This window comes from Malurus melanocephalus, unplaced genomic scaffold (genome assembly GCF_030028575.1).
Source record: "Malurus melanocephalus ecotype Western Australia unplaced genomic scaffold, MMel_1.1 scaffold_59, whole genome shotgun sequence".
Classification (NCBI taxonomy): domain Eukaryota; kingdom Metazoa; phylum Chordata; class Aves; order Passeriformes; family Maluridae; genus Malurus; species Malurus melanocephalus.
The window spans coordinates 1430829-1454351 of NW_026623291.1; the positions used below are offsets into that span (position 1 = coordinate 1430829).

The window sequence follows — 23523 nt, forward strand, 5'->3', positions numbered from 1 at the left end:
TCTCCAGTCAAAGGGCTGGTGACAAGAGGGCACTTCATGTCCCCGAGCACTTGTCAAGCATTGGAGCAGTGATGTGGACAAGCCTGCCTGGCTTTCTCCAGTATTTTCTTAACTAAGACATATGGCTTTAACAAGTCACCAAGAATGAACSCACAAGGAGTTCTCTCTAAAGAGTAGCCTCCAGGTCAAAACAGGAAAAAAAAAGCTTTGAACTACCTGGGCTTCTCTTGCTGTCCATTCCCTGGGATGGGATTGGAGACCAAGAGAAGATGGTCCTTGGAGCTGGGATAGAAAACAGCACACAAGGGTGGAAAATGGGAAGCTGCTGTCCTCCAGCACTGGGACTGGGGTGCCAGAGAGGTAGAAGGAGCTGGGAGAGAAGCTCTTCCCAGTGATACTGTACAGCACCTCGCAAGACAGCAAGGCAGCCTGGCATTAATTGGGTGGAGGGGTAGCCCATGGTTTAAGCTCAAATAATTTTGAAAAGGYGCCCAAGGGCTCTTCCAGAGCCGGGTGACAGGTGATCAGCAGAGGTAGGGGAGGACACAGGGACCAAGGAAGGAGTTGTTTCAGTGCATTGAAATGTGCATTGGAATTCAGAATCCCCAGAGTTGCCTGCTGGGACAGAAGCCCAGTGGCTACAGAAAACCTGGAGGAAGTGGACACAGGCACCCACATCTTCCCAGTGGCCACAGGCTCAGTGTGCCCAGGACTTCATGGACAGTGGGATAATCACTCTGGCAAAGCTGGGGRGGAGGGCAATCAAAAGTGAGCACAGTGGCAGTCACAGGAATTCCCGGTTTCAGGTACAGCCCCAGGAGCCCCCAGGGCACTGCCAGGCCGAGCTGGGCACACAAGCACCAGCAGCATCCCAGCTCTGTGCACAGGGATGYCAGGGAGGAGAGGTACAGCCCCTGCCTGCAGACCCCCAAAATCCCCCAGCAGTGGCAGTGCTTTCCTGCCTCACTGTCCCATTCCCCGGGTGCTCAGGATGGGACAGGCACAGGCAGGAGCAGTTCTGAACTCCTGGTCCCTGCACCTCATGGGCATTAGGAGCGATTATCCCTGGAAAGAACATCCTGCCACCACTGCTCAAATCCTAATGACATTTGGGAGGCTCAGATTTGAGGGTGCCATTGACCACCATGCTGTCCTTCCTGCTGACATACCACATTCATTTGGGAAATGRATGCTCCAAAAACATTTTCCTTTACAGACACTGGAGCCCGAACCCTCCCTGCTTCAGTTACTGTGTAAGCTTTCAAACCACTCAGCAGGATTTTAAAACATAAGGAAACGTTTTAGATGCTTTAAAAAGCAAGTAGTGAATATTTGTAAACTACAACCAAACATATAAAACAATATTTCTTTAGTTCTAGCTAGAAAAGTAATTCTATCACCTCACAGTTCAGTTTCAGCTACATTCAGGTCTAGGAATCTCCACATTCTTATGTAATGCCTTAAAGCAGCAACAGACATTAAAACAAAATTAAGTTTTATAAAAAAAAATAAAAACAAGATTTGGTTTGTATGATCCTGTGTTCACTGTGTAACCTGAGCAGGGTCCCTTACACCTGCTGCTACGGTTTGGGGGTTTTTGGCAGTTGCTTCAAGAGGTTTTGTTTGTTTAGGAAAAGCATTAATTCACTGTAGTTCAGGTTTGCCTGCAGCTCCCCAGCAGCTGCCCACACACTGGCTGCTCAGCAAGTGGTGACTTCCCAGCTCCAGGCTAAACCRGAATAATTAATGCTGTGGAGGAGACTCCCCATCTCATCAGTGATGCATAGAGCTTCGTGTGCTGGGTAATTAAAGCTTTGTCCATCATTTCCTACGTATCACTGTTAGTCCCTTTAAAGAAGTTACCCTGCCAGGTTCTTTGGTTACAGACATTGCTCGGCTCTCCCGGCGCGGGCCGCCGTCCCGCGGCACGTGGCCGGGGAGGGACGGGGCTGTGACAGTCCGGTGGCCGTGCCCGTCCCTCTCCCGCCACAGCAGCGGCGCTGTGCATCTTTACCGGAGAGACGAGGGACGCTCCTCTTGCTATTCACAGGCAAAGTAATCCTTGAGCGGGGAGAAGAGGTGCCGGATGACAGGGGCACTCCATGATCCCCCCAGCAGCTTCTGGCGAGTCCCACGGCTGATGTTGGAGACATCAGAGTAGGAGAGGGGGAAGCCAAAGATCCTGTGTGGGGCAGAGGGAGGAGAGGGTGAATGAGGCAGCGGGAGCCCTGTTTCCTGGGCAGCACCGCTCCCAGGCCACCCAAAGACAGTGAGCATCCAGAGGCTCCTATGGAAGGGGATTCAGCTCTCCAGCACAACAGAGCCCCACTGAGCCTCAGCATCATCACCACCCCGGATGTGCCTGCCCACCACCCCCAGTGCCCCCCACCTCGTGGCTTTTTCTGGCAAGGCTCCTGGAAGATCCCTCTGCAAGCATTGCCCCAGGCTACTCCATGGAGATAGGACTGAGTAGTTCTGGGTAGCTCTGAGTCATGGGCTGAGCACTTCCCTCACAATCAGATGAAAGTCTAAGAGCCATTTCACATGACAAAGGCTTGGAATTGTTATTTTACTTTCAAATGCCTTTAGCTGGGTGTTAATTCCAACAAATACTGGCAATTTAAATACAAACAAGCAAAACTATTTAACCCCAGTCTTGGGTTTAGTGGCCARAAGCATCCACTGTGCAAAAACTTCAGGCTTTTGTAATTGGATTTATCTACTCCCAATCCTTCTGTTGTGTTTTGCCATGAATTCRGGGTGTGAAGTTTGGAGCAGGGAGCACTCCTGCCTTGCCACAGCAGCTGCTGGCTGTAGTGTGAGCTTCCCCCACAGCACCACAGCCACAGTGGCCACTCAGTTCCACTCCAGAAACCCACAACCATGGCACTGAGCAGGGCACGGGGCTGCCATAGGGCACCCCACATCAGCCTKGGCCTTACCCCAAAGCCCGTCCATGTGTGCACCCCAGCCAGACCCACCACACACCATCCTGAGCAAGCCCCATCACTCATCCCTCCACAAACTTCAGGGACAGGGGATGCTGCTACACTTGTTCCCTGCAGTCTCATCCCTGCTCATTAGTAAGTGCATTAATTATCATGTGTGCATGAACGCAGGGAAGCTGCCCCGTGCGGAAGCTGTGGCTCCACACTGCCTGGAGCTGGGCTTGGAGCCAGGGWGACAAAATAACCCACACGAGCACTACAAAACAAACCAAAACTACAGTGAGAGATCCAAGAGGACAGCAGACTGATTGTTTACCTGTCCATCCCTGGGAGGTTGCCCCAGAAGTAACGAGCTCGGTGGGCAGCTGATATCTTGATTGCGTTGACCATAACTGGATTACACTGAGGGCCAAACAGAGGCAAGATAGGAGTTAGAGGAAATGTTGGCTCGGTTCTTTCCTGCTTGGACAGCCCTCCCACAGCACTGCAGRGACTTATAGCCTTCAGTGAATCCTCAATATGATGTAGCCCTCACAAACCCTGTTTCACACCAGAGCAYGGCCTGCRTGGCCACATGGGCTCCCAGRTCATGGCCACAGCCAACAKCTAACAACCAYCACAAGGTGCTCAGTGCTGGTTCCYCTGGGCCAGGATCAGGACTGGCAGYYTTCAGTGGTGATTTTACACCAGTGGTCCCTGATGACCCACAACTCATCCTGGCCACCACAGAGTTAAAATCCCTTCCCAGTCCCTGACACCCCCTCCCTAGAAATAACAGACATTGCTGGGAACAGATGCATTTTGCAAGGCTGGCAAAACCCCTCCCCCAGAGGACTAGTGCTYGGGTTTGACCTGATGAAAGCCAGAGGGGAGGATCCAGAGCCAAGACTAAACTTGATTCCTTGGCATGTGCACCAGGCAGGGGGTTTTCCAGCACCAGGGCCACAGGAAACCATAGCCAGACCCTCACACCCTGCACAGCCCAGCAAGTGTCACCTGCTCCAACGCCTTTCCCACAGCTGTCAGCAATCCCTACCTCCAGAAACCGGGAAATGTCCCTCTTGTCGTTGATCCTCATGGCCACCACATTCTCAAACATCCAGAAGAAGGGCCGCTCCTCGCCCGCCTTGGGACGGGCGTAGTTGAGCAGGTGGTAGAACTCGAAGAACAGCCTCCCAGTTCCTTCTGCATGGAAAAAGCCGAGCAGCAGGTTGGGACCAGCTGGGGCACAGGAGGTGTGGGGTGGGGGGCCTGGCTGCCGTCCCCACTAAGATGGGTACAGAGATAGCCCATCACCCACACAGMCTGGGGCTGAACCACTTCCCTGGGCTGTCAGGTGGCTACATGCCCCGGGAACACCCCAGGACACACAGCCCAGAGCAGGGCAAAGCAGCCTTACCAAACAGTGCCTTCCTGGTGGGATTGACAACAGAGAGGTCGTCACAGGGGCTTCCACCGATCACCAGGTCAAAAGGACCCCACTCCTCAATCTACAGAGGACAGACAAACCCGACCATCAGGAGATGCCATGGAAGCGGGCGGCATCCAGGTGGCATCCTGATCCTCTTCCCAGATGGGGCAAGGGATAAATCTGTCCCAGAGCTGGAGGGGTGGGACCCATGTCCCCACGGTGCCACATCCCTCAGGCCCCCAGAGAAGCAGAGCTCACATGTCTCTTGGTTATGTTCCTGACATCACGAACATAGGTGATGTTGCCCTCGGGCCGCACGCTGCCCGCTGCGATGGGGCTCTCRCAGATCTCTGAGGCAATGTACTTCTCCACTTGGATGCCCAAATCCTTCAGCACYGTGTACCCTGCCAACGGACAGAGGTCTGAGGTGGCACTGCTCTCTTTAGCCTCCAAGTCTCCTTCATCAGCACCGTTGGATGTGGCTGCTCCTGGATGTCCTAGGTGGGTGTAGTCAAACAGCATTTTAGGGTGAGCAAAATTTTCTTTTGATCCATTCTGGCAGGTTTGCTTCCAGACACCAGAAAGCCAGAGCTGAGTGAACCAGTTGTCCTCAGGCATTTCAGAGTACAGGTTACTGGTGTCCCCACTGCTCTGGCTTYTCAGGGGAACCAGCCACCCAAGATCACACTGGGCACAGCAGAACACCTCTGTAAGCAAAACTCCCATGCCCTCTGCTCCATCCCTCCCCTCCTCCACAGCTCTGTCCAGCAGGAAAGAGAGACCCTGCCCTAATCCCCGTTCTGATGGGGATATTGCTGCTTTCACTTCACCCCCCTCCTCCCCACCAAGCTTTTACAGACAGGTTTGAGGCCATGGAACGATTCATCCCCACTGCCCAGTGCCAAGAGCTGCCAGGCAGTGCTGCCCTCCTGCCTYACCTGTTGTCACCCCATCGAACAAYGAGAGCACTCGAATTGGTCTCCTCTTCGCTGGAGGAACTGTGGGGTAGATTTTGGGTGCAGCCTGCAATGGAGACAGCCATGAAGCCTCAGCCCTGGCAATGCTGCACTTCAGGAGAGCATCTGCAGGGCCAGGAGTCCAGCACCCTCAGAGACCGTCGATGAACAAGACCAAGGCAGAGGAAAGAGGGATTCTAAGCCACTTTCCCTGCCCTCAGTGACCCTCTCCCCCCACATCCCAGCACACTGGGCCACCTGCCCACAGCCCTTACGAATTCCTGTCCCTTGTCACTGGCGAAGAAGTCCTGCAGGCGGCTGTTCCAGTCCTGCCGGCGCTGCAGCGCGCCGTGGCTCTGCTGTGACTGGCACATGTAGCAGTTCCAGGGCTCCTGCTGTTTGACTCTGGCCGACGTCCCTCGCCCCACCAGCACATCCAGACACTCCACACAGAAGCACCTGCCCAAACCACAACAGTTCGTGCTTATCACTCCAGCAACCCCTCTGGGTCACTCCAGCTTCTCCTGCAGTCTCCYCCCCCATGCAGAGCCCCCACCACGTAACTGGGCATTTTTACAGGCAGCACCCTGCTTTTTAGGGCTGCTAACATAAGCTGGTGACCAAGGCATGGGTAAACGTCCTGCCAACCTCCACAGGGCTTATTCCAGTGATGCCTGGCTCAGCAGGGACAGAGTGGCTGGGACATGCTGCATGGCAGCCAGCTGGGGGGAACCACAGCCCCTGCCCAGACTCATGGAGGATCCTGCTTCCTGCAGCACCCTGGGAATGATGCCAGGGCCTCAGCCCCAGGAGCAGAAACACAGGRCTCACCTGCAGCAGCTGGCATTGCTGCACAGCAGCAACTCCTTGCCCGCACAGCAGACGGTGCAGTAGGACTGGTACCCGTCTTCGTCATACATGTAGAAGTACTCCAGGAATCTATCCTAGCAAAAGGACATCCACGAGGAAGAGGACAGAGGATCAGGAGCCATGCTCAGTGGGTGGGAAACACAGTTTTGGGCTGTTCCCAGTACACACAGAGCTCAGAGATGCACATCTTTGGTGTCTCAGGGAGTGAGAACATGCCGAGGGACAGTCTCCCGTAGAGACAGCCACCCCCTGTCCCAGCAGCACTGGCTGGACCCCAGCCCCATCCCCCATTCCCAGGCCCCTGCTCAGCCCCAGCATGGCAGCACTTACCCTGCATGTCTGGCAGAGGCCCCCCTTGAACAGAGGGTGGAAGGTGGCCGGGTTCCTCCTCCCGCAGGACAAGCAGCTGTCTGTGGGACAGAGAGAGCTGYRYTCACCCAGGGCAGGGACCCCRTACACCCCAGCACAACCCACAGAGKCTGCAGCCTCYCCTGGGAACTGTGTCTGGATAAAGCCTGCCCTCAGAACTGCATCCAAATGGGGCCTGCTCTTGGAACCACGTCCAGATGAGGCTGTGGCTGCCTGTGGGGGATCCAAGAGCACCCTGTCCCCTCAGCACCCTGCAGCCACTGCAGCTTCCTCCTTCCTACATGGTGCAGTTGAAAAGGGATCTATGACCCTTGCCAGCCAGCATCCCCCCCACCCCAAACCTCTTCCCAAGAGAGACAGGGCCAGCAATTACCTTCCAGCTTCCCGCTGTTGTTTGTAACTTCGGAAACCATTTGCTCTTTATAAAATAGAAAAGAAAAAGCATAGAAAAAAATATTTATCATATTTATCATTCTTTATGTAACAAACTCTAAATGCACTCTGCTTAGAGGTGCTTTATTTCCTGCATTAGAACTGCTCCAGCTTTGCTGAGAGATTTTGGAGCAAAACCCACATCCTTTCAYTGATGGAGATARTAAGAGCTCAGTGTAGGAGCACATRGCATGGTYCAAGCTGAGCCAYSAGTGGGGSCYARCCCCATGTCTGGTATTGTGTTTGCTGGTGTCTTTTAAGGCACAAGTGAGCACTACAGAACCACAAAAGCTTTTGCCTTCAGGCACCAAGCTCACGGTCCCTGGGAAGAGCCAAGCCTCATCCCAGAATGGTCTCCCAGTGCTCTCAGGGTGCACAGCTCAGGCCAAGCCACTCCCCAGCTCTCTGCTGGTTACCTCGGGTCTGGTCCTCTTCCACACGCTGCTCCTTGCTGCTGTTGCAGGGGTAGGTCTTCAGCCTCTTGGTGGGGGGACACTGTTCMAGAGACACCACCTCCTCTGTCCCGTTCCTCAGCACCCCATTCTCTGCAAGGAAAAGGCAGTGCCCTAAGGACAAGATTCCAGGACACACAGGGACATCTCCTGCCAGGTCAGAAGCCTTTCTGGCTACCCAGCTCCCCCAACATGGCACAAGGCTCAGGCAGGTCTGATTTCAATGGGGTTGGAGGGTGCTTTGCTGCAACTTTTTGCAATGTTGCTGTGGTGGACCCAGTGAGGAACCYGGGGACCACCTTGGGACTGGACTGGCATGGCCGTGGCACAGRATGAGCAGGCTCAGCCTGGGCCAGCCCACAGTGGCCACTGCCCCCACCAGCCCCCACCCAGCCGATGCCCCCACCTCACCTGAGCCTTTGGGGGGCCGCAGTCCCTTGAGCCCCAGGGGTTTGAAGCCAGTGATTGCCCAGTCRATCATGGGCTTCAGCTGCTCCTCCAGCGACTCCCTGGGACCAGTTGTAAACGTCTTCCCTGACCGGCTCCGGGCAACCTGGTGAGGATGGACAGCAGGGGACAGGGTGGCAGGGTGGTCTCTGTCTGGGGAGCAGCCACAGCCTGCCAGGGCCACAGCCCCAGATCCCCTCCCCACCCAACACACCCACATGTGCAGGGCTTGGCTGCCCCAGCACAGCAGCAGCTGACAGATTCCCGCTCTGGTGCCTCCATTCCTGCAAGGACCCCACCTGTCCTCCACCACCCGCAATGGAGTCAGGAGCAGGGACAGCCCAGCCCCAGCTCTTGTCCAGATTCTGCTTCCTGGCAAGCAACAGCAAGAAAAGGCACAAGAGGTGCCTGTGGGTCTGCAGCCCCATATGCCAACAWGTGATGCATCCCTTGGATGGGGATTGGATTCATGGGTGCTCAGTACCAGCCCCCACCCCAAAAGGCACCTGGCACTGACCCAGGACATCTCTAGCCAACCTGGCACTGCCCTGGCAAGGAGCCTGGCCTGGGGTTCAGGAGCAGTGAAAACCTCGAGCAGCAGCGTTTGCCCCTAAACCCTCAGGATTAAACAGAGTTTGGCCCCACACCTGAACTCAAAAATTATCTCAGCTGAGAAAGAAGGGGTTTCCTGCACCACATCCCCCTGGCCACCAAGCCCATCTGGTTCAGCTGGCACCTCACCCATCCACCCACCCCTGGTGGTTACCTCCAGGGCGTGGTAAATGGCACGACGGTAGGAGACCAGCTTGTTGAACGTGGAGGAATTGAAATGCTGCCTAAAGGCCATCAGTCCCACCAGTTTGTCTGCAGAAACCTGGGAAAGAAGAGAGCCTTAAGATGAGATGGGAATACCCTGCTCGGCCATATCCCCCGGAACTGTGGTCCCTGGCCCCAGCACTGTGGCCACAGGAGGAAGCCCAGTGGCAGCCCTGCCAGGAGCAGCAGTGTGACAAGGACGGSTGGGTTGCACCCTCTGCCGGCACTGCTGGGGTGACACCAGCACGGCCCTTCCTCCCTCCTGCCTGCAGCATGGGAGGGCTGGGATATCCTGGTTGGATGGTGGGGAAAGGCTCACGGTCAGGCAATGGAACAGGCTTCCCAGGAAAGTGGCTGTGGCATCAGCCTGCCAGAGATGAGGAGTGTTTGGACAACACTCTTGGGCACATGGTGAGATTTCGGGGTTTTCCTGCGCAGGGATGGAATGTGACTCGGTTATCCCCATGGGTCCCTTCTAACTCAGGATACTCTGATTCTGTGAGGGTGATGGRGCTCTGAGGGGACATCCCTCACCAGGCAGGTGGTGATGGGGGCAGTCTGGGGCATGGACAAACCCCTGTGAAGTGGCCAGGCAGATGTCCCCATTTCKGGATGCTGTCATGAACCTACAGCAATCAGTCACAGACCCCAGAGCCATGAGAACCTGGCCGGGGCCTGGCTATGCTGAACACCAGGAGGGGAGGTTGGGGACGCTGCAGGAGCTCACACACCCCACAGACAACCCCAGGAGTGAGACAGAAGCGTGCAGGGGARGGGATTTGGGGCTGGGCACAGGCAGCAGGCTTACCTCAGAGAACTTCCCATCTCCAAACCACTGCACCCAACGCATGCCCGAGACCGCCTGGCGCTTGGCCGTGGCTTTGTGGGAGACWACGATCGCAGGCCACCAGGAAAATCCTTTGATCTTCCCCCAGACAAGCTCCCCAATTCCAAAATCCTTCCCATCCTGAAAGCAAAAGAAAACAGATCAAGCAAAAGCACAAACTCCCCATTTCACCTGGGCAGTTGCACAAGAGAGCCCTGGAGCAGAGGGGGCAGACTCGGTGTGTCACCACGTGTGTCACACCTGTGGATCTCTGTGCAGTGATCTACAAGAGCTGCACACCATCCCTCAAACACGGGGCCAAGCCCTCCCCAGCAATGCTGGATGCCAGCCCTGATCCATGCAGACGCTCGGAGGGGAGGCTGTGTGTGCCAGCCCCACGCTGAGCCCGTGCCTGGCGCACGGTGTGGTGCGTGCTCCATCCTGCACAGCCCTCCTGGCGCCCAGCCCCGTGCGTGTCCACTCCTGCCTGCCCTCCCAGGGTCTCTCGCACCAAGGCTGCTCCCTGGGTGCCCCAAGGCTGCTCCCTGGGTGCCCTGAGCAGACGAGAATCCTCCCTAGCACAGGGCAGCCCCTTCACAGGGCTCACAGCTCAGCCTCTGTGGAGTGAGGACTCCCACTCACCCTCCTCTTGTTCCCACCGAAGAGAGCAGGAAATGGGGCAGAGCAAAAACAGAAGAAAAAGAAGARCCAAGAATTTTGGTGCGACCCGACGCAGGCCACCGCTGGGTGCTGTGCACAGCAAGRCACCTCACACAGAGAAAAGTCACCTCTGCCTGCAGAGCCCTCCTTCCCAGCTTTGTTCTGCAATTAGGTACTTAATTATGCAGCAAGATCCAATTGCCCAATTCCTGAAAGTCTGGGGCCCTGCCCTGCAGCCTGCAGGCGCCAAATCCCGCTCTGCAGCCCCAGCAGCTTCGTTTCTCTCCAGCATCCCCGACAGAAATGTTTTCTGCACATGCAAGTGCCTGTCTCAGCAGGGCACGGCACACAGCACACGCATGCGTGTCTGGGGGGGCCCACGCGTGCCACCAGTGGCAGCTTGGCAGGGCTGGTCCCCAAAGCACCCCAAATCTKGTGGGATGGAGACAGCCCAGGCACCACAGAGGGTGGGCAGCAGGAACTGCACTGAGGTTTCCAGGTTGTTCTGGGACAAGCCAGAGGTTCATGCTTGAAGGACCCCAGGAGCAGAAGCAGAGTTCAGCTCCTCTGTACCTGATATTCCAGCGCCATGCCCATGTCTCTGCTCTCTGCCTCTTCAGCCCCCAGCTCAGCAGAGCCATTCTGCCCCTCCTGGGAGCTGCTGCCCGAGAGCGTGCTGCTGCTCCGGGACGAGTCCTGGGAGTCGTCCTCCTCCGTAAGGTCGATGGTCACTGGTGTGGACACGGCTGAGCGACGCCTGGAGCTCTGCAGGAGTGGAGAGGAGCGTGAGTGCAGCAGGGAGAGGGGAAGGGGGAGCAGAGACCTGCACTGCATCAGCTCCCAGCCCCACATCACCCCCCAGCCCTGCATCATCCCCCAGCCCTGCATCACCCCCCAGCCCTGCCTGCATCATCCCCCACCCCCCAAGCAGGATCAGAGAGAGGGAGCCAGGAAATGAGGGAGGAGAGAGCCCTTAATGGGGGTGCCTGCAGGAGAGCTGCTCTGCTTTGACTCACCAGACCCAGAGCAAAGGGTGCACCACTGCCCTCTGCCATTTCCCCATCCCAAATCCACCCAGGGTGTTCAACGCACCCAGTTCATAGCAGGAACAGCAAACACATGTTCCCTTCATGGGGAAACTGAGGCACAGGGAGGCTGTACCGCGTCTGAAGATGCCTGAACAGGGCACAGCTGCAGTGCAGGTCTCTGGAGCCCCAGGGAAGCTCTGGCACTGCCCGACACTCACCCGCACGGGAGTGGGCAGCTCCCTGAGGGTCTCCACACTCCGTGGTGGTTCCTTGATCCTCATCTCGTGCCGGGTCCGCCCTGCCTGGAACATGACATGGACACCGTGGGCTTCTGCCTGAGGCTGCTCTCCCACCCAGCGCTGCCCYGGGGCTGCAGCTGCCACCACAACAGAGGGGTGCCATGGCATGGGTGCCCTCCCCACGCAGGGACAYGGACAGTCTGTGCCTCATGGGGCTGAGCACCAGGGGCAGTGACCTGAGGAAGGTGAGGAGCCATGAGGGTGCCAGAGGCACCATGGGCTGAGCCTCTTTGGGCAGCTTTCTGCTCCACAGGCTCTCTGCAGGGTTCAGGAGCCCCACTGCACCCAGCATGAGAGAGAGAGCAGGAGCCACAGCTGGGAGGGMTGGGATGTCAGGAGAACCACTGACCCCAGCAGAGCACCCATCCCAGGCATGGACCCACCCACACACACACCCTGGATGCTTTTAGACTGCCATGTGTGCCCCTTCCCACAGCCAGCCCTGCAGCAGCACTCAGGGCGCTCTCCCTGGTGGGCAGAGTTACAGTCCAGCCCAGMCATGTTTCCTGCACCCAGCACAACAGAGGTTCAAAAATTAATTGAGATTTTGCAGTGAAAAGCCCCCAAACCAAACTTAGCAGGAACGCTGAATTTTCACCCGCYGGATTTATGGCTCTTTCTTTTGGAATCTGCCTCATCTCAGGCAGATCTCCAACCTTGGGTTTTATTTCTAACTCAAAACAATAAAGCCAGAAGACAAAAATGCTTTCAGACGCTGGAGGTTTGTCAACCTAGTCAACAAAAGAGGGTGGGTGAAACTGGGGTCCAGCCCACCCCCAGAGTGGGAGGCACGAGATGCTTCAGTCCATCAATACAGCCAAGACTTTCAAAGAAAATATCAGCATAATAATTATTAGGCTGCTGCAACATGTAATGRGCATCACTGCATCCCACACCACCCTCTCCTACTGCTGTGGTATCTTGAGAAGCAGGAATTTAAGTTAAAATATTACACTGGTAAGTATTGAATATACCACTGGACTGTTCCTCTGGCACTGAGTGCAAGATGAGGATCCTGGTACAGGATGCCCCCCACAGACAGCCCCCAAAAAACACCCTRGGTGTTCACTTACCTTCTGCACCGGCGTCAGATCCAGTGGCCAGGCCAGGTCCTCCTTGGAGAGGTCTCCATTGCTGTTTTCCTTCTTCCGGGATGGCAGTCCCAGGCCTCCGGGACCTGTGCAGGGACAAGACAGAGCAGCCTCAGGCTCTGCAAGCCCTCCTGGCCATGCCCCTGCATGCCCCAGCCTCCCTCTGCTCCCAGCAACACCCCACGATTCAGAGACAYCAAAACCCCATCTCAGAGAAATGTGGCTGGAAGCAGAGATGAGTGGTGTCCCTGGGGCTCCCCACTGTGGCACCACAGCCCCAGATCACCCAGCTGTCCCCAAAACTGGAAGGGATTAGCAGCAAGCRTGGGGACATTCTTATCTACTCCTTCGTTCCTGAAAGCTCAGAGGCACAAGGAAGCCACATCAGCTATTCAGGGCTTGTCACCAGGTCATTTCAAGCAGGACCTTCRAAACCAAGAGAAGGAATTTGGGAAGCCAAACAAGAGCATCCCAAGAGCAGTGATGAAGCCCCTCAGATCAGTGGTATCCCTCAGGCAGGTGGGGGGTCCCCTACTTTCCTCACTCTGTAGGGGTTAAATTATCAAGGGGCAGAGCCAGCATCCCAGCGTGGCACCCACTTCCACACCCACACCACGGTCTGGATGTGCAGCCACACCACAGGGACCCCGCAGAGTCACAGAGGGACCCTGACTGCAGCCACAGTGCTAAATCCCCCAGCAAGGCCCTGGGGCAGAGGCTGTAAAATCCCAACCCTGTGCATCCTCACCCATCCTGGGAGCACCCTGGGCACAGTGTGGTGACCCTCACCTGGAGTGCTGGGCTTCCCATTCGCCGCCAGGACAACGCCCGGTGCCTTGTCCCCGTTGATGAGGATCAGCTTTGCCCTACAGTCTGMTGCATCCTGCCTGTGGCTCTTGTCCTTTTTCATGGTTGCCTGTAGAAGCCAGAGCGGAAAGGAAATTCAGCCGTGCAAGGGARGGCAAAGCAGAGTGAGCTTTTCGACCCAGCCTCAACTTTATGCCCTCAGCAGAGGGGCCTGACTGGAGATGCACTTAAGGGTCCTGGGAGATAAAGGGCACTTGGACATAACCACATAACCTCCCCTCAAACGTGATAGCCTTAAAGAACGATCAGTTCCACCTAACAGAGGCCCCAAACRCACCCCCCTTGTCCCTGGAGAACACCAGGTTTTTCTACAACATCTGTACACCGCAGAGCGCTCCGGGGCTCAGAACTGCCCAGCCCCAGCTCACTCTGACAGAGCCTGTCTGGAGGAGAGCTGMGCTTCCCGGCCACCCTGTAAAATCCAGAGACAGCCCATCCCAGGGGACAGCCCACCCCTGGGGCACCAGCCTCCCCGTGTTCCCGCTGCCCAGCACGCCCAAGGTGGGTGGGCTGTTCCTGCAGCAGTAGGGCAGGCAGGCAGCCCGCCATGGGGGGCAAAGTCCTGGAGCCTGCGTTAAACTCTCCCGGAGGGAGAAAACTCCTCCTGCCCCCCGCTCCCGGCCTCAGCTCCCTCACCCCAGGGGGAAGGGGCAGAGCAGGGGGTTGTGTCCAGGCACAGCAGCACGCCTGCCCTGGAAGCCCCCTGCAGAGCTGGGGCTTGCTTTCCCTGCTGCCCTCCCTGGATCCTGATTTCTGAAGTGGAAGTTCCTGGCTCTCYCAGAGGCACCCGGACGCCATGAACGCCGCTGCCTCATTGCTGGGCTACGGGTCTGTGCTGCAACTTGCCCCTTCAGCAGCACAGTCATTTTAGCAGCACGCCACCAAGAGACGAGGAGCTCGCAGGGCTCGTCGTAGTTGCCCACCTACAGCCCTGTTAGGAAGCCAAAGCAACACCCCCCTCAGCCCCAGCCCACTGACTCAGCCCTCAGCCCCAGAGAGACCCCAGCTCCAGCCCACTGACACCCCCCTCAGCCCCAGAGAGACCCCAGCTCCAGCCCACCTCCCCTTCTGTGTCATTCTCGCTCTGCATCGCCTCCAACCGCTGCCCTAACAATTGAGATTTCTGCTTTGAAATCATCTGTCAGCACCTCTGGCAAACAAAGACCAGTTGGAGTTTGGTGTTTTGGATGCACAGGGCAGAGTTAAAAACCTGGTAACACTCGAACACAAAGGAAARCAGGTGTCTGGCGCCCACCTCCACAGGCAGAGACCCCCTCCCCGGTGCACGTCCTGCCTCCTCCTCGACAAAGGGAGGAGAGGAACGGCACCAGACACTGCATAACCCCCCGCAGCTGTGTGTGCAGAAATCGCACTGCTGCAGCACATCTGCTCCCAGACCCGGCAAACAATTCCTGGGAGCTGCCCAGACTCGCCGCCTGYCCCCGGCCCAGGACGGTCCCACAGRGCCCCRGATGCTCCGGGATGCAGCAATCCACCACGGTGCAGCACAGCCTGGTCAGGGGCAGCAGCTCTTGGACTGCTCCCCTTCCCCAACCCACAGTGCTGCAGAGCAGCAGCAGTCAYGACTGGCAGCAATGCTGCCACCAAAAACAGCAACACTCACCCAAAAAGTGCACCTCCCTTGGGAATCCCTACAGGGAGATGTGAGACACGCTGCTCTCCCTGTTTGAGGGTGTTCTAACCCAGAGGGGACACAGATGGAGCAGCACGAGGCAGGTAAAATTCAAAATGAACAGGAGCAGGCAAGGCCATCTCCCAGCCTTCCCAAAYATTTGCACCCCTAAAACTCCACAGGGACCCTCTGAGAACATCTGCATTGGGTCCTTCATCAGGAACCCGAGTCCAGGATGGTCAAAATTGCACCTCAAAATGGCTTTTCCTTTCTCAGCCCCAGGACTGCCTCATGTCTGAGGGTGTCCTGCCAGCCCAGCACTGGGGAGGTGAGGGGTAAGGTGACACAGTGACAAGGTGTCCCCAGGGACACAGCCRTGACCAAGAACCCAATGTGCTGAGCTCAGCTTAGCCACGTGCTCAGGGAGCTCCCACGTTGTCTCTGCTCCAGCTATAAAGTGGGAAAAGAGGGTTATCCCTTTGGAAGGAACTGCCCCTGGCAGAGCAGARGCCCACAGGTCAGAGCTCTGCAGGTCCGTGAGCACAGGCACGTCAGCTCCCTGCTTGCTCCGTGCCCTTCTCCAGCTGCGCCGCCCAGGATCACTCGAGGACATCCCGTCACCATCCTTTGACGGGAAAGGGAACAGCACACCACGGCCCAAACTGCTCGTTAAAACTCTGGCATTTTCAAAACCCCACACCTATGCAGCAGGATTGCAATTCCCATCTCCTCTTCTGCTGAAGACACAAGTGCTGAAGGCACACGAGCCCATCCTGCTGCCCACCGAGCCTCAGGGTCCCCTGCAGGAGCCACATCCCTGCTCCTGCTCGGGAGCAAGGCTCTGCTCTTTGTCCTCGCCTCCCCTCACAGAAACACACCAACATGTGCACTCAGGGCATTACGAAAATAATAAGAAACAGAGCACTGCCCTCACATGTGCTGTCTCACGGGAGACCAGCCCTGCAGTGTTTGCATTGCCCAGCGCCCTGCAAACACACCGGCTGCTCCACAGTCCTGTGCCACAGACAAGAACCCACGAGGAAGAAAATAATGCAGAGCTCCAGCTCCACTGCCGAAAGCTCCCCAAGAGCCCGGCACCAGTGGCAGCCCCAGCACTGCCTAGTGACCAGGACGTGCCCTGCAGCCAAATCCCACCGAGGAGACAATGAACCCGCTGACTCCACAGCCCGCCCTCATTTTGCAATACCAGCTTCTTTAAGATTTGCCAAACTGGTTAAAGACCATGCCACAGTATTAACTGCTTAGAGAGAATTCTGGTCCCTGCCTGGCCAAGCTTGCCAGCCACCCTGGAGCGGGTAGTGCAGGCAGAGTGGACAGGATGGCTGGGCTCACCTGGCAGAGAGGGCAGGGTGGGCAGGGCTCACCTGGCGGGGCCATGCTCTGGACTAGACCCSTACCCCTGCTCCCAGGGCTGCTCCTCCACCCTGTCCCAGGCTGATTTCAGTTTTCCTTGCTGGGAGAAAACAGGCCGCCCTGTTATCAGGTGCATGTCCCCAGGAGGTGGGGAGGTTGCGGACTTTGCCTCCAGACAGGGGCATGCATATCAAAAGGCTGGAGGGAAGCTTTACCCACGGCTGGGATGGAGCCATCGCCCAAGCCCTGTTTGAATAACAAAAAGAAATAAAGAACCCTAATGGCCGATCTAGCTCTGGGCTGTGGTGCACGCTAATGGCCTTTAAGTCTCCCCAAACCGAACATTTCCCTCTAATCCTGGGAAGAAAGGAGTTGCTGGGTTGGCAGTTCCGTAAGAAAGGCGCCGATTTTGCAGATGTGCTCGTTGGGAAGGGCAGGGGGCGAAGGGCAGGCTCCCCCTGCCCGCTTCCTGTGCCTGGCCTCTCCGCTCTCCCGCTCCAGCACTTCCCTCCATTTCCCCCGGTTTCCTCCTGCCCCGCTCCGCTCGCTCCGCTCCCCCCGCAGCCCTCGGCGCCCACCCCGGCTCTCTCCACTGCCTCGCAGCAAAGCAAAGAAAAGAAACAAAACACAAACCAGCCCCTCCTCTCCCAGTGCAGACCAGGCTGGAGACTTCTCCCGGACAGCCACCATCCCTGCCAACCGCTGCTCCAGCTGCTCCGGGCTCTTTACCATGTTCATCCCGGTGGGATYCCGCCCGGCGTGGGGCAGGGGCTGCCTGTGGGCAGGAGATGAGGGCTGTGGGAAGGGCTGGAGGCTCTGGGGGCTCTGGTGCACAGGTGAGTCCTGCTCAGCGGTGATGGGTCTTCTGTCCGGAGTTGTCACCACTTCATCTTCTCCCTGCACAAGAGGACATAAAGGGGACAATGACACCTCGCTGCCCTCCAGCCCCCCCCAGTCCAGAGGCAGGGGGGCTCACTCAGGCTCACTCCTCCTCAGTTCACTAAAAATTAGGAAACTGAGGCAGGAAAGGTGAGTTCTGCTTAAGGGCAGCACGCTCCAGCCACCCCTTCCTTGCCCTGAGGAAGGTCGGTGCAGGACCACCACTCGCCCCAGGGGTCCCCCCGCCGCTCCCCTCTCCTGGCTTCCCGGGACTTGTGCCCCAGGCTGGGGCCACTGCGAAGTTCATTCCTCCTTTTCCGATGATSTTCCTTCCCCCAGAGGCTCCCTCCGGGGTCGGCAAGAGGCAGATGCCAGCAGAGCCCTCCGGTCAATACCTGCTCCGGCCACCTCGTCCCTCCRGCCCGGCCCGGCCCCGGGGAAGCTTCGCACCCAAGGCGTCACCGAGAGCCTCTTTTCCTGCCAACAGAGARGGAAGATGCGCTGTCAGATCCCCGACCGAGAACCGAACACAAAGGTGTCCGGCCCGGGCAGCAGCGCCACCGCGTCCCGGTACCCCCGGCAGCTCCCCACGGTGCCCCCGGCCTGGAGGCCGCGCTGCCTGGGATGGCCGAGCCGGGCAGGGGAACCCCGGCCCCCCGAACCGCCCCCCGCCCCGCAGCCATCTCTCGCCGTGTGAGCAAGCGGAGCCCCCCGCCGCAGCTCCGGCTCAGCCCCGGCCCGGCCCCGCGGGTGGCGGGGGGTCCCGCACCGGCCCCGCCGTGACAGTCCCGGGACGCGCCCCCGGGGCTCGCGGCGCCTCCGCGGGAAACTCCGAAAGTTGCGACGGGASCGGAGGAGTGGGAGGGACCAGGGGGACTTATGGGACCGTGCCGGAGGCTGCGGGAGMAGCGATCCCCCCAACACGCCCCAGAGCCAAGCGCCCGCAACAAGTGGCGGCGGGGCCCGCCACCCCCTGTCCCCTGCCGAGCCCGCGGGGCGGAGCCGCGAGTCCCCGCTTACCGGGCACCGGGACCGCCAGACCGGCCGGGGCGCTCCCGCCGCCGCGCTCCGGTGCGCCCGGTGCCGCCTTCCCCTCCCGCCTCATTGTCCCCCGCCACCGCCGGGGACAACAAAGCCGCTCACGAGGATGTGCCACGGCTCCGGCTCGGACCCTCCGGTCCCCCCGGTCCAGCGCTCACCTGTGTCGCGGCGGGACGCGCCGTCCAGCGGGGCCGCGCTGCCGCTCGCCACCACTCGCGCCCCGGCCGGCCCCCGACAGCSCCGCGCTCCGGTTACATGGCGCTTTAACCCTGCCCGTGCTGGGCAGCCCCTCCTCCTCCTCCTCCTCCTTCACCGCCCCATGGCGGGGGAGGGGAGCGCGGGGCCCGCATCGCCACCGCACCCGCCAGGCCCCCCAAGTCCATCGGTGGCGCAGCCCCGGGGGTCCAGCATTCCCTCGGGGCCCGCATSCCCCGGGGCGCCGCATCCCCCCCGGCGCGACTCCGCACCCCCGGTGCCCCGGTGTGTCCCATTCACTGCCCCACATCGCCCGGGACCACCGCCTAGTGCCCCACATCCCCCTTGCCTCGGCTCCCTGCRTACCCTCCCCGGTGCCCTGCATCAACTCCGCGGGGCTCAGCATCCCCCTCCGGAGGCTCCACACTCCYCTGATGTCTCACACCCTCCCCGGGCTCCCCACGCCCTGGTACCCGCCGGTGTCCCGGTGTCGCCTCCACTGCCCAGCATCCCCGRGAGTTCATCATTTCTCCGGGGCTCGGCCCTCGGAGCCCCGCGCAGCTGAGTCCCCGAGGCAGAAAAGACCTCCGAGGCACCCCGAGGCCGGGCAGAGCCTTCGCCCACCRAGCCGGCACTCTGCCCGTCGGTTTCCAGGGGCACCATGCCCTGCACAGCACCGTGCAGCACAACCCCGCGCAGAGCAGCGTGAGCAGACAAAGCCTCACAAGTTTTACACTCAGTTCTTGTTTGTTCTTTCCCTTTCCCCGTCCAGAGGCGAGACACTTGCAGGGCTGCGCCGGGGCCAGGGACACAGCCCGCGCCTCTCCTGCCCCAGACAAAGCATCCGGAGTCCACGTGGGGTATAATCTTCCCTGCTCGCTTGTTATTACTTCTAGATTCAGCAGAAAAGTGTGTAACAGTAAGAAAAGCAATATGATTATCCTGGTGTGATAGAAATGAGMTTTCAGGGTCAGGAGGAAAACTTAGTTAGCCAAAGTGTCTGAAATCTGCAGGACCAGCCCCAGGCCTGTACGGCAGGTTCCCCCAAACCACTCCTCCAACGCTGCAGAACACAAGCATGAAAAATTTGGCAGCAAATGCAAAAAATGCACTGCAAGTGAATAAGAGGAGCTGAGAAATCCTCTGTGGATAACCCCTGGGGATACTGGACATCACCATTCAAACAAACATGCACCACATACACATAAAGCCAATTCGCAGCTCGGGTGAATAGTTTAAAACAAGCAAATAGATTTTACTCCCGTTTGTTTTTCCAGATTTAGGAAAGGGAAATGCTTTTGAGAACWGTGCTCATGAGAGTTTCCAGGGCACTGTGAGGGTGGAATCAGCCCTTCCAGCATCCACCAGTTCTTCTCCCKTTCCACGGAAACCTTCCTGCTGCTGTTGGCCTCGCTGACCTGCCATCAATCTCCCGCCAGCCGAAACGCCCTCTTTCCCTCTCTATTCCTCAGTTATCATTTAATTCAGTAGAGCAAGGCTGTGCAAACTGCTTGTGGGAAAGGTCTGGKACCAGACAAAGCAGCTCTGGCAGACAAGCCAAAGCCTGATCCTTTTCCTGTGTCTGCTACACACACCACAGAGAGATGCTGAGAGTTTATTATTTCTTAACAATCAAGAGAATTTGTATGTCATTCCATGGCAAATGAGGTATCTACAGAGGATTTTATATCCAGGCTCCCACCAGACATTCCAGGTACCCTGCACCAGGCTCTGAGCAGCTCCAAGCAGGGAGGGAGAAGTGAGGGATCCCTCACCACCCCTGGGTGTGGGTGGCATGTTCTGTGCACACCATGCCATGGACAMATCCCTCCCCATGATGGAGGAATTCCCATCAGCAGCAAGGCTGGGCTGCCCAGCTTCTACAAAAAGTCATTCCAGCAAGAACCATTCCCCCATCTGGCTGTGCTCTGGCTGGCACCTCAAATTCACGGAGTGAATGAGTTTGCCAGTGACTGACCGGCTGAAGGAGGCATTCCCTGTCACTGTCACACAGTCGGGACTGGAAACATCTGTTCACATCGGGAGCAACTCCTCCTTTTTCACATGCTTCCCAGCAACCATGCCAGCTCTTCCACATATCCCAATCCCAGCCCTGAAGCTTCCTCTTCACTGAAAGCTGCTCAGCCAGTGCCTTCTCTGAAGGGCATGGCACCACGCTCAGCTCCTCTCTGTCCAGCCAGTTCTCCCACTTTAAATTTCTTCCTAAAATTCTCCTCTGTCACCCTGGCCAGGCAAAACAATGCCACTCCCTGCCCAGAGCTCTGCCTCCAGCTGCCACCACTTCCCATCTCTTGCTTTGCACTCAAGGGTTTGAGCTGGGACCTACTCCASCATATGTCACAGCAGCATACCTGGAGATCCTCTGCAAATAAAGCGATTGAGCAAATACACATCATTACCTACAGCTGTCAGCAGTGCAACCTTGTCACCTCCGGATCCTGTGGCTCCCACATTCTCATGTCCCAGTAACGGCTGAGCACTTGTTTAGTCTTCTTGCAGGTCGGGAGGAGCACCAGCACCATTAAATCACCTTGGACAGTTGCAAGCTGGGGCTGGGAGCAGGAGGAACTTCTCCTTTCACCGAAGTCAGCAGCGATGCTCCCAAAGCGTTCAGGTTTTGCGGTTTCCACGTCCAGGCACACACAGCTCAGTGGCTCTTTCMCAGCCCACAGTAATATCATCTTCACTGCCCAGCCTTCTTCACTGCAAGACCCCATCGGAGCACAGGATGTCTCCTCCTCTTCCATGAGTATCTTCATGGTCTGGGCCCTCACCCCAGCCCTGTGCTGGCCGCCTGCCTCTCCACCAACTCCACCAGTGCTGCTCCATCGCAGCTCCCAGTGGCCAGTCACTCCTCACCACGGCTCCCCAGAGCAGGTCTCCTACCCCTGGCACCTCTTCTGAGTGCGGGGAGAGCTGTGGCAGTCAGCAGCAGGGCTCTGGCTGCTGGAAGCAAGGTCTGTTCCCGCTGTGGGAGAGCCTCATCCTGCTGCCACATGTGGGAATACAGCCCCAGCCTGCCTTACAGCTGGGCTGGCTKTTCCCATCTGGGGGGAATTGCTGTTTATACAGAGATAGGAAATGTTATCCCTCCTACAAGAAGTTTCTAGCCCTTCCTGTGGGCTGGCCAGGCCCACATGATACAAACCTCTAATAAAAATAAGGTTAAAAATAAGTGTCATCCGTGTAACCAGAACATCTAGAAAGTCTGCAGCTACCCGCCTGCAAACTTCAAACGCCAAGGCACACAAAGAAAAATCTTCAATGCCTCTCTAACAAAGCTGGCCACAAAATCCTCTTTTTCCTAGAAAACAGGATACGCCTGCTACAGCCTAATCTGAAGTGACGAGGCCTCCCCAAACCACCCTCCTAAGCTCATATACTTTTATYGAGAGGAACGCTGCTCCCAGGGGGTGGCTGCCAGCAGAGCCCCCTCCCTCCATGCCAGGTCCAGAGCTGCTCCTGCCTGCCTGGSTCAGGGATTATGGTCCCTGCTCAGGGGCAGAGGAGCTGGCGGAGAGAGGGAGAGTTTTGCCTGTGGTTGCAAGTCAGGAGCGTGCCAGAGCCCAGCAGTGGAGCTCCCAGCCCCGCTCCACCTTTGCACGCAAGGCTGGCAGCCAGTTACTCCTGCAGCAGGGTCTGCCTGGGACAGGATCAGGAGTGTGATGGGGAAGAGCAAGGGGCATTGAGCTGCAGGAGAACTGAAATCGTGGTCTCAAAGTTCTCATTTATCCAGGGCGACAGAAATAACTCCTTTGAAATTTCTGCTGGGCAGGCAGGAGGAGTCCCAGCATCCCTCAGGCTGTGTCCAGAGATGTTCTTTGAGTGTTTCCAGCCCACAGCAGACACTTCAAGTGGGCAAAGCACCCAGACAGTGGGTGAGCTCAAACTAGCTGGGTGAAAGCCCCCCCAGCTCCTTCACACACTCTTATGTTTTCCAAAATGCAGGTAATGTTCCCCACTTCAGCTGCATGGCTGACCTGGGAGCAACTGCAAAGAGYTTGGCATAGATAATGGCATCAGAGAATAGGATGGGCACACCCCAGGTTCGATCTCTTGGGAATTCATAATAAGGACCTTTCCCAAGTAACAGTCTCCTAGTGCTGAGGAAAGTTCAAGTTTGACATGTGAAATGAAGCTGAAAAATGCATCTCAAGTAGGGTACATGAATCTCTGCTCAATTTGGAGCCCGCCATTTTCAGACTATTTTCCTGTGCTGGTGTGTGTCCCCATTGCTTTTCMGCTGCTGCTTTTACTTTGGTATTTGTGAACAAGGGCACATACCTGCAACTCCAAACTGATGCCCTTGGCCTGTCCTCAGCTCTGATGAGTCCATCAGCGACACGTTCTGCATGAGAATGGCCTGGCAGGAGCACCCATGGGCTGATAGCTGCCTGCACCCCTAGGGCAGCCCTGGGGYTCTGCCCGGGATGCTGGGCACCATCCCCCTCCAGGCACCCTCATAACTACGGCCAGCACCCCGCAACCTTCTCTTTAATTCRAGTAAATCCTTCTTGATTTGAGAACTGAATAAGTCCTGGCAGAGCAGAGCCTCCTGTGCCATAGTGGGGTTTGTGGCACTCGCATGCCTCACTGCCCTCAGCTCCTGCCAGGAGGAAGGACCACCGAATTTCCTGGTGATTGTTGGAACAGGATGTTGTGATCACGTACCTCAGCCGAGACTCTTCTTCTTGGATCCCGTCACTCAACTTCCYTCAAGAATTTGGTTTGCTGCCTGAGAAATTGTTTAACAGCGTTGGCGTCACCATCCTGCCGTACCTCCGGCGTGCTYGCACACGCACACACGCGTGCACCCAGACTGCTCTTAATTAGCTCATAAAGCATCACACTGTGAAGACACAGGGAAGGAAAGATCCGCCACAGACTGCTCCTGTATGCCTGACCCCG

At 57.5% G+C, this 23523-nt stretch overlaps 1 protein-coding gene across 5 annotated transcripts; it reads right to left on the reverse strand.

The window, feature by feature from the left end:
• Positions 1-1914: 1914 nt before the first annotated feature.
• Positions 1915-21647, reverse strand: DNMT3B (DNA methyltransferase 3 beta). Of its 5 annotated transcripts, none has more exons than XM_057366001.1 (21): positions 21015-21647; positions 17754-17835; positions 17113-17376; positions 13395-13521; positions 12588-12691; positions 11434-11517; positions 10761-10952; positions 9510-9668; positions 8652-8759; positions 7850-7991; positions 7403-7531; positions 6928-6972; positions 6516-6595; positions 6147-6259; positions 5591-5774; positions 5298-5382; positions 4618-4856; positions 4348-4438; positions 3985-4133; positions 3265-3350; positions 1915-2182 (listed from the first exon to the last, which is right to left on the reverse strand). In XM_057366001.1, exons 3-21 carry the CDS (start codon positions 17215-17217, stop codon positions 2041-2043), a joined length of 2364 nt encoding a protein of 787 aa, XP_057221984.1. In that variant the 5' UTR covers positions 17218-17376; positions 17754-17835; positions 21015-21647; the 3' UTR covers positions 1915-2040. The 5 variants fall into 5 exon arrangements, with proteins under 5 accessions (XP_057221984.1, XP_057221987.1, XP_057221986.1 ...); XM_057366004.1 differs by lacking the exon at positions 21015-21647 and adding an exon at positions 18558-18621 and having other exon boundaries at positions 17209-17376; XM_057366003.1 differs by lacking the exon at positions 21015-21647 and adding an exon at positions 18558-18621 and having other exon boundaries at positions 4618-4763.
• Between the last annotated feature and the right edge of the window lie 1876 nt (positions 21648-23523).